Source organism: Pseudopipra pipra, chromosome 11, assembly GCF_036250125.1.
Source record: "Pseudopipra pipra isolate bDixPip1 chromosome 11, bDixPip1.hap1, whole genome shotgun sequence".
In the NCBI taxonomy this organism is placed as follows: domain Eukaryota; kingdom Metazoa; phylum Chordata; class Aves; order Passeriformes; family Pipridae; genus Pseudopipra; species Pseudopipra pipra.
In genome coordinates this window covers 17,811,724-17,821,795 of record NC_087559.1, presented here as the reverse complement: position 1 = coordinate 17,821,795, position 10,072 = coordinate 17,811,724, and the positions used below count along the sequence as shown (strand labels likewise).

The window sequence follows — 10,072 nt, the reverse complement described above, 5'->3', positions numbered from 1 at the left end:
GGGGTCCCGGGGGGGCTCGGGCACGGCCGGCTCGGGGAGTGCCGTCCGGCTGTGGGGGACGCGCCCGACCGGGGGGGGCTCCGCGCCCCGGGGGCTGCGGGCAGGTGTAGGGGGGTCTCGGTTTCGGGGTGTTTGTGGGCGCGGGGGGTGCTCTGGGTTCGGGGTGGCTGCGGCTGCAGGGAGCGCTGCCCGCGTTAGGGGGTGCCCCGGGGTGTGGGGGGCCGCTGGGCTCGGGGCGCGCTCCCCGGCTGGGTGTGGGTGAGCCCGGCTCTGGGGCCGGGTCCCGGGGTGGGCAGGGCGGTGCTGCCCGGGCTCTGTGGTTTGGGGGTGCTGGCGGGCTGAGGGGCCGCGGAGACCCTGCCTGTGGTGAGCGCAGGGCAGTGTGGTGAGCGGTACGGGGCTGTGTATTCCCCTGTGCTGCTGCCCTCCTGCGAGGGGAGTCTCGGCTGGGAGCTGCCGAACAAAGCTGTGCTGGCCCTCCCTGGCTACTCGGCCTCCTTCCCTGCCTCCGGTCGGCTGCACTTAAGATCAGGCTTCCCCTGTGCTGCCTGTTCTGCCCTACTGCTGGAAGCTGCTTGCCCTTGCCCACAGAAAGGAGTTCAGTCCGTGGCCAAGCTCGGAGCTTCTTTGCTTCTGTGAATCACATGCAGATGTGTGTCCCCCTGCTCTGCCCTTTCTCTGACCTGTTGAAAGCAGCATCTGCTCCGACTAAGAAAACACCCCGGCACTGCAGTGGTGCCAGCAGTGCATCTTGTCTGGTGCCAGTGTGGCCGTGCTGTGTGCTCTGCTTGGGCATTCAGGCTATTTCAGCAGGGCTGGTACCAGGCTGACTGCCCCTGGGGAGAGTTATGGGCACTCCCCACCACTCTCGTGTGCTTTTAACTTGTCCTGACAGAGCTGAAATCACGTCTGTCACATTTCGAGTACTTTTAGGATAGTGCACATTGTGCTCTCTGCACTGCTTTGGTAGTAAACCATGTGTTTCAGGGTTTTGTTTTATCCCTTGTTCTGGGTTCCTAACACAGGTCATTCAGGGCCTTTGATCTAGACTGGTGTTTGCTTTGTTCCTGCTATTTTGCTCAGCAGTGCTGCAGGAGGGACACCGGGCAGTGCTGCTCCACAGCTGGGTGCTGGGGTGGCCCTCAGGGAAGGGGCTTTAGAGAAGCCTTTCCAAGTCCAGCTGAAGCTCAAGTGATCTGGAGTTACTGTGGCACTCACATCACTTGGCAAGGCCACTGACTTTTCTTGGGTTCACCTGAGTTTCTGCTCTGTGTGAGATTGCCAGCAAGCATTTAATTCCTGCAGCCTTTGCTCCTGTTGGATCTCCCTGTTCCTCTGTGTGTCACAAAGTGCTTTGACAGACGTCTGTCCAGGGAACAGGAGAGTCTTCCAGTGATAGTTGTCTATTGGGGCAATCGGAACCAGGAGAGGACTGTAGCCTAACATTTGGAAGCTGTTTGGAACTAGCCACTTGAATTGACTCTTTTTGTCCTGGCACATATCAGATCAGCTCTGATAGTGTTCTTTGTTCTCCAGGAAGGCTCCTGAATCTGTAATCTCGTGGTAGATTTTCATTTGTAAACACTTCTGTGTACTGTTACCTGTGTCTGCTTTTGTCCCTGTAAATCTGACAGCTGGGTCTTTGCTTTGTAGTCAGTGATACTCTATTGCAGTCCAGTCCATCTGCATTTGTATCATTCCTTCTCCCTCTCTCTCTGTTTTGGATAGCAGAATAATGTAAAAGCCTGTTAAACAGAAGATGAAGCAGGTACATGTTGCTGTCTTAAAGAACACAAAGTGGGAGGCAAAGGCAGAAGTGTCTCATCAGGACTCGTGTCCTGATGTGGTTGCTGGTTTAGGTGGTGTTTGGCAGTGGTGGCAGCTGTGGCCCTGTGCTGGCTCGGTGCTTTTGGCTCAGGCTTGCTGCCAAGGTTTTTCTGGCTTGGTTCTGCCTGTACCTTTGTTTGGAGTGGGGTCTGTCTGGTTATCTGGAGTGTGGCTTAATGCCTTGTCTCCTTTGGGAAGATTTCGAGCTGTTGGACAGGTGAGGCTGAGAGCAGGGTCAGCAGTTAGTTGGTTTTGGGCACTTAAATGATGTCATTAGTGTGGGGACTCTGGTTATTTTTGGCTTATCCCTGTTGTTTAATCCAGGTACATCAACCTCCAAGAAAGGGAGAAGTCTAAAGGCAGTGTCCTCTCCGTAAAGTTTTGTTCTAGGTGTCTGTCCATCTTATGTCTGCCCTGGAAGTGGTGCCTGTGAAGAATGACTTCAAGAGGTGCTGGGACTGCTTTCTCAAGGAAGAATTACAGGCTGAGCACTGAGCCAGAGAAGTCCAAGGTCACAGGTATGGGCCTGTACAAACTGTGTGAAAACAGGAGCACTGCAGATCCAGGCAGAGTCCCTCGTTTGAGCTCAGCTGCTTCCAGTTGCAGTTACCTTGCTAATGTGAAGTGTGGTGGGGCTGAAACTGAGTTAATCCCCCAGCCGAGATGAGATTTTGGGAGGGATGTTTCTGTAGTACTGAGGACTCCAGAAACTCATGTCACAGTGCATTTTCTTCAGCACACAGCCCTGCCTCGTGAGGCTGGAGAATGTCATGTTGCCTGCCTGCCTGCCATCTGATTTCAGACTTATCTGATTTCATCTGATTTAGGGACTTCCTCTTCCAGGATGAACAGCTTGTCAAATTCTCAGTCCTTTTCTGGGAAATTCTGCTACCTGCCAGGCCATCTGTTTTCTCTCAGTCACCAATCCAGCACAAGTGTGCTTATGAGACCACAAATCTGGCATTTGAGGGCACTGTTGCACTCAGAAATAAGGAATGGTGCATCAGTGTGACACTAGGGGCTGTTTAGCACAACAAAGGCAAAGGTGAGGCACACATCATTAAAGAGAGCTGTGAGTTAGACAAGATGAACTGCATCTGCAGGTCTTTCTACCTCAGCATCATATCCCAGATATGAATCAGGACATCAGGAACTACAGTAGTGTTAAGAGGTTTTGGTTGGTGTTTTTTTTTTTTAAATGAAATCGGGTTCCTACCTCCAGCTTTTGGGATTACTTTATCTGGAAGTAGCACAGCAGGATTCCTCAGGATGTACTTCCACCTTTGGGGAGCAATTTATAGCTTCCCATTTGCTATCACAGAGCAGCTCAAATTGGAAAGAGCCTTTGGTGTGGAGATGCACCCCATAATGCTGGACTCTGGTTTTGCTAGTGAGGACAGTAAGGTGATGAATGACTTCTTGAAGCTGCTTTTCCCCACTGTGTTGATCAGCAAACGTGAACATCATTTTCCCATAGTTACCAGTTTGTTGCTTGTACATGAAATTAATGTTTTGAGTTTACCCCCGGCCCCCTAAGGTTATTTCCTTTCTGTTTTTCACAAGGGATCGTGAACAGCAGGCTGCTGAATGATTATCTGCATCGAGTCTTTACCAATGCTGATGGGAACCAGCCTGCAGCTGCTTACAGGTATCAGACTTCTCATTCCCCAGGTGGCAAGTGATGCCACCCCCAGATAAACAGCACTGTGGTGAAAGGAAAGATCTTTCAGTGCCCCACAGTGATCTTTGTTAACAGCACAGCAGCACCGTGTTACAGAAATGACTCCGAGCTCTGCTCTTTTAGTGGCTTTTTCAAATTGCAGGGCCTGCTAGGAAGGATTCTTCAGATTTTTTTGCATGAAAAATCCCATCTACAAAATCACTAGGCAGTATTTTTGAAATAAGTAGGCATTCACCTTATTGTTCCTCTTCCCCCTTTGCTTGTAAGGAAGTGCAAAGGTTTTAATTACAGGAATGAAAAATAGGTTATCAGTGCTCTGTGAACTTAAGGCAAGACTGTTACTGATACATACAATAACATACATTTTTCAGGCTGTGGAACTGCTGGTACTTCTATTAGAAGTCACCAAACACAAAATTCCTGTTTAGTGACTGGTTTTTTCCTGTTTGTTGTCAGTTCTTCTCCACTTTATATCCCAGAAACTTGTAATGTTGAATGGGAAGGATTTCCCTTGCATCCAGCTCTTTGCCAGAGGCAAGTCAGACAGGTTCAGGGCATGGAGAATGTGGCAGAGAGAGGCAGGCCTGTGGCTCCTGCCGGTTGGCAGAGCTGCAGAGTGGCTGGGGTCACATTCCACGGGCTATACTTAGGACTGCCAGCTCCAGTGTGAGCTCAGAGCTGCTATAAATAGCCCTTGGCTCTCTGGCTCTTGGTGAGCCCGGGTGATGGCGCAGGGGAGGCAAACTGGGTCATGTTACTTTGCCACAAGCTCTGCTGCCAGCAAGCCTTGGAACGTTCCATCTGCCTGAGCATTTGGGTTTTCAGTATTTCTGGTTCCTTTGCCTGGTGATTAATGACTTGAAAGCACAGAACTGATACTTTGTTGGACTGGTCTCTCTTTTTTTCCCGCCTTCCACCCTTTTCCCTGGACTTGGATATTTGGTAGAAAGCCCAGTAGCAGTCATAGAGGTCTTGAAAATAACATTTTCCATATGAGGGCAACTTTTATGGTATGACATCTTGCCTTCAGAGGCCTAAATTCCTCATAGAGGAGCTCACTGCATACATCTCTCTGTCTCCTGCTCTTCTACCCTCCTTCCAGAACTCCTCCTCCATGCTAGCTGCTGATTAAGCTACTTTGCTGAAGCCACCCTTCTCATGCCAACCAAAACTGATTCTGTGATTCCACTTCTGTGCATCTTTACATCCATCAGGCTTTCACAAGGTCTCACCACAGTCTTAGGGAAATCCCTAGTCCTGGAATAGTGTTCCCCAGATGGCTTTGGAAATGGGAAGCAGGGATGGGAACAACTAGTGACTCTCACAATAAAAGGAGGCTCTTGTGCAAGGAACAGCTAAGTAAACTAGCCTTGAAAGGAGAGAACTAGGGGAGGGCAGTAAGTTCTCTAAAGCAGTGGCCCAAAGGGGGTGCATGAGAGATTTTTCAGTGTGACACCAAAATGTCAGAGGGAGGATGCCTGACCTTTGTCTGAACTGCTACAGCTCCTGCTGTGGTCTGTCTCTGGTCTTTCGTATTACAATATACTTCAGGGAAAAGACAAATCCTGACTTATGCCATGTTTGTATGATGCTGACTGCAGCAGAGTCGTGGTCCACAGTTGTTGGTAGAATAGCTGGTTTCTTGCTGCCACTGTACCACATTACAGTTTTCTTACTGCCACAAAACGCTCCTGAGCAGACTGACTGAAGACAGTAAGATTCTTTGTTATCTGCTTGGCTTGTTCTTGCTGTATTTGGTCTCTGGTTCATTCATTGCCCCAAAGTGCTGAGCAGCAAATTCCTTAGATTTGTGACATGAGACAGTTCATGTCTCACAGTGCAGGACACATGTTTGGGCTGCAGCTCTTTAAAAATTGGAGACAGAGTTTTCTGAAGAGCTCCCTTGTATGCTTATTCCCTAGAAAGCACCTGACGTTCCAGAACCTGCAGGAGCACCTTGAGCGGTTGCTGGCAGAGGAGAATGGCTCTGAAGACAGTCGAGGTAGGAGATACCGAGTGCCTGTCCAATTTGTGCTTCTGCTTGTGCTGCTTAATTGGGAAGGACAGGTTGTACCATGAAAGCAGCTCCCTGATTGAGTGTTGTTCTGCCTTCCTGCGCTCTAATTTGTTGTACTTTTAAATCCAGCCTGTGAGGGGCTCATGAGCCAGCCCTGGAGCAGGTCTGTTTGCAGATGGAGGGGGCATATTTCCAGTCAAAAGTGCCATGAAAAGTAGTTTGAGGGCAAAGGAGGTATTTTACTGATAATGATATGCAGAGCCATTTCTTTGACCAGCAGTGTGCAGTGCTGTCCTCAGTGGGAAATGCAGAGGCTTGTTGACAGTTTTTACACACTGGTCTCCACTGTAGCTATTTATTTTCAGCCTCAGGCTCTTCCCTGTGCTCTTACCAGCCTCTCTTTCCCTGAATGAGTCAGGATGTGATAGGATACAATCTGATTCCTCTGCTAGAAAGAGGAATTTTTCTTGCTGGCTGCAAGCAAAGTGTGATATGTTGGTCAAACGTTTGGCACAGAGTTTAGTCTTTGAATTTTGTCCAAGTAAAATTTTCAGGTGATGTGGAAAACTTAACATGTGTCCTGAATGCTGTGTAGCTGAGATCTTGTGTATTGTTGTGAAAACTTCCTTTTAAATCTCACTGGTGTCTCCTTTCCTGAGGTTCTCATGGTCTAACATGGGCAACACTATCTTAATCTTCCTCCCCTGTAGCAGAATCCAGATGTTGTTGCAGTCTAGCTGGAGGCACTTGTCCTGTGTACTGTTAAGTCCTTCACAACTCTCCCTAACAGATTTTCTGCAACTCTTGTTTCAGATCAGGTAGCAGAGGGCCGGCTCGGCCCCTCCACTGTGGTGTTGGACCACACCAGTGGGTTTGAGGGGCTCCTGCTGGTTGATGATGACTTACTTGGGGTGAGTGTGATGAAAACGGTCTTGTGGGACTAGAAGCACTTGGGGATTCTTGGTTTGTTCTTCCTAACAGATCCCTGTCACTGGCTTTGTAGCGTGTTGTAAACAGAGTCTGCCCAGAAAGCTGCAGGATCCTGGAGGAAATGAGCTCTTCTGGAAAAGTTCTAGCGGTACCACTAAGTCTCAGCAAGCTCTGAGGGGGGCTGTGAGGAAATGCAAGGATTACCCTGGCCAGGGACTCTCTTGGCTAAGCAGAGGAAAGGCCAGCAGCCAGCTTTCCTGTCCCTCCCTCCATCAGACTGCCTCTTCCTTCCTTCCTTTGGTCTTATCTGAAGGGTAGAAAGAGGCTAAAGCTGAGGCTTTCCTTTCTCCTTTGTTTCCACTAACTCTGTGCTTGCTCCTTAGCTGATGTTCTTCATGCAAAATGTCAACAGAAAGAATCTGCTGGAATTTAACCCTTTCTTGCTGCAGTAATTTCTGCACTCCTTTCACCCCTTCACCGAGCACACATATCCCCTGCTCCTGAGCTCGTTCCCTCCTTAATCTGTGCCTGTTTTTTTGCCCCTAGCAATGCAGGCTGCCCTGGTCTCCCCTTTCCCCTTAGTCACCTGCTGTAGCTCACTTTGGCTGACCCTCAGGAATCAGACTGGCTTGCCTGTGAATTCCTTGTTCCTACCTTCATCTCTTCTTCATGATCTGTCCCGAGACTCTGAGAGTCAGGAATTAACAGGGTCGAGTTCCTGGCCAGCATGTTACCTGTCAGTCATGGGCTTTAGTTTGGACACCTTGAATCTGTAGTTTTGTTCTAACTTTTCCAGGATTCAGATGTCATTCCCATATAATTGTCACTTTTATGTACAGTTGTGTCCCAGTTCACTAGGAACTGTCTGTCACTGTGTTGCCATTGTACTGTTGCCATTCTGTGTGGTTCACTGGGGTTTATCAAGTACAGATGAGCTGTGGGAAGGACCTGGATGGTTCCCCAGGGCCAGTCAGCTCCAAGTACAGCTGCTGGGATGGGGAAGGTGACCCTTCTCTTCCCAACATTGTCCTTGTGAATAGCTCTCCATCTTGCTTTGTTTTTGAGGGCTAGGACAGAGAAAATGGGGAGGGCTGAACAAACCTATTATTTTGCCTGACTCTAAAATATCTTTTGTTTGTTGGTCCAGGTGATTGGCCACAGTAACTTTGGCTCCATCAGGGCCACAACATGCGTGTATAAAGGTAAGGAGATAAACCAGTGATGCTTTGAGAAAATACCCCAGGAAGCGTGCGTGGAGAGTTACACAGGTAGAGTTCAGAAGATCCTGAATATGTTCCAAATTTTCCAGCTCATCCACTGACTTTTCCAGGAAGTCAGAGGGGTGAAGGGTTGTGTGATGCCAGAGTGACCGGGTGGGAGGGGAATCCTGGGGATGTCCCAGAGCTCCTTTGTGTGCCACATTTGTTTCTGTGGGGGCAGTGTCAGGTTCACCTTCTCTTAACAACAATCCAGGTGGCAGGAACTCACTCTGTGTCATCTCTTTTTCTTTCAGGGAAATGGATTTACGAGGTGCTCATCTCCTCCCAGGGACTCATGCAGATTGGCTGGTGTACTCTCAACTGCAGATTTAATCAGGAGGTAGTGTAACTGCTGCACGTGGCACAGGGCTGCTCTGTGTTTCTCCACTGCTTTTTAGGTCAGTGTGGAGCATCGCATGGGTGCTGTGCTCCTGCCCCGCTGGCATTTTGTGCCCAGCATACACACTAGAAATGCCAGGTCTGCTGTTTTAAGAGTCTTTACTAGACTCTCTGGTCTGTGTTCACAGAATGGTGTGTGGTGTGAAAGCCTTGCAGGCTGGCTGTGTTGCTGTGCTCTTACTGCACGTAGCCACTGCTACGTGTTGACTTTCAGCTGGTGTCTTCTCCAGAACCTACGTGTGTCTGCAGTGCTGGCAGCCTGTCTCAGGATGACCCTCAGCAGCTGATGCTAAGGGGTTTTTTTGTCCAGGAGAGGCAGGCCCAGGCCAGCTCTTCTCAGGCACCAGGCAGAATGTTTGGTGCTGGAAAGGGATGTCAGCTGCAGACTCACTAACTTGTCACTGTGAAACATATGAGAGGGGAAGTGATGGGCATCCCGGGGGCTGCTTTGACAGAAACTGGAAGTGTAGGATGCCAGTACTCTTCTTCTGACCCAAAAATGAGTAGAGAGTGGTATATTTCTCTGAACCAAAGATCAGAGGCCACTAGATTCACTCCTAGAGTAAGGACCTTTCCCAGGCAGAGCATGTGTGATGTCAGCTGCTTTCCCTGTCTGCTGATCTCCCCCTTAAAGGTGCTCTTGCAATGAGAGGGATCATTTATGCTTGGTCTGGTCTGAGTCTCCTCTTTCCTACTTTGGTGCAGGAAGGAGTTGGAGATACTCCAGATTCATATGCCTATGATGGAAACAGGGTGCGCAAGTGGAATGTGACTACTACCAACTATGGCAAAGTGAGTAGCTGTCCTCCCAGGAGCGGGATGGAGAGCAAGGAGGAGAAAGCAGGTGACTCCTTCTGCTCGCTGGATTCTGCTGGGCCTTGTGAAATGCCCTCAGGCTTTCCTCCCTGCTTCAGCCTGCTCTTGGGGGGCTGTGTGCCAGCAATTGTTTGTACTTTAAAGGTGCTGGACATGCTGAGTGCTTTGTTTAGCAACCCCAGCAGACTGACTCCCAGCACAGTGCTGCTGTCAGTCTCTGGAAGGCTCTGGTTCTCTGTAGCACATCAGTGCATGATGCATTGTTGGGATAAATATACATTCCTAGTGCTGGAGGGGAAAAATGATCCCAATCAGGGGCTTGATGTGCAGCTTCCAGAAGTGCCTGAAAATGCTATGTGAGCTGCTGTGAGAAGAAACTCTCCCTCAACCCTGAATCACAAGGGATTGGTTGGGTTGCAGTCTTTCTTCTGATGTGGAAACACCTTGGAAATATGTTTAACCTTTTCTCTCCCTTTGCTGCAGTCCTGGGCAGCAGGAGACATCGTCAGCTGTCTGATAGACCTCGATGAGGGCACCATTGCTTTCTGCTTGTAAGCATCTTTGTCCTGTTTCCTGCTTTGTTGATGTCTGTGTGTAACATAAAGGTTTCCTCACTGCTCAGCAGGTTGATGAACCCTATTTCTGCCCTCTCCCCTTTAAGTTCCTTGGTAGTTCTGGCATTTGCTTTTCTGTGTTGTTCAGAAACCATCTGAACGGGTTGTTGGGTCTCCTAAGTTCAGTTGAGAGCATTTGGCAGAAAGATGTTCAAGCTACAAAGTGTGTGTAAAGTTTGCCAGGATTTTGGAGGGAAGCATCTTGTGATGCTTTAATGCCACACTTGGCTGAGCCACACTGATGGCTTTTGTGGTCAATGTAGACCTTGCCTGCCCTAAATTCACAAGGAGCTGTGGGAAGGGTGATAAATCTCCAGCTTCCAGCTCCCACGCACAATGAGAATTGTTCTCTGGCCCTGGCCTGTGACAAGTCAGTTGAAATTAAAAACTGTTAGATGGTCCATGTCATCTTTTATGGAAGAGTAGATTGAAAACATTGTTTTTCATTGCACTAACATCAAATAGATGAGGCCAAAAAGTCACCTGCCTTTGAAATGTGCTGCTGGTTAGTTATCTCATCAGGGTTTGG

At 49.1% G+C, this 10,072-nt stretch overlaps 1 protein-coding gene across 3 annotated transcripts in view; it reads left to right on the top strand.

Moving 5' to 3' along the window:
* Positions 1–10,072, top strand: part of RNF123 (ring finger protein 123) — a 54,400-nt gene that overhangs the window by 5,894 nt on the left and 38,434 nt on the right. For 2 of the 3 annotated variants that reach the window (XM_064667949.1, XM_064667947.1), the window contains exons 2-9: positions 2,207–2,345; positions 3,391–3,475; positions 5,431–5,510; positions 6,339–6,436; positions 7,603–7,657; positions 7,969–8,054; positions 8,819–8,905; positions 9,413–9,480. In XM_064667949.1, the coding sequence (XP_064524019.1) occupies positions 2,264–2,345; positions 3,391–3,475; positions 5,431–5,510; positions 6,339–6,436; positions 7,603–7,657; positions 7,969–8,054; positions 8,819–8,905; positions 9,413–9,480 (641 nt within the window). In that variant the 5' untranslated portion in view covers positions 2,207–2,263. Of the gene's footprint in view, positions 1–2; positions 105–2,206; positions 2,346–3,390; positions 3,476–5,430; positions 5,511–6,338; positions 6,437–7,602; positions 7,658–7,968; positions 8,055–8,818; positions 8,906–9,412; positions 9,481–10,072 lie in introns of those variants that run through there. The other variant, XM_064667948.1, reaches the window with a different exon arrangement.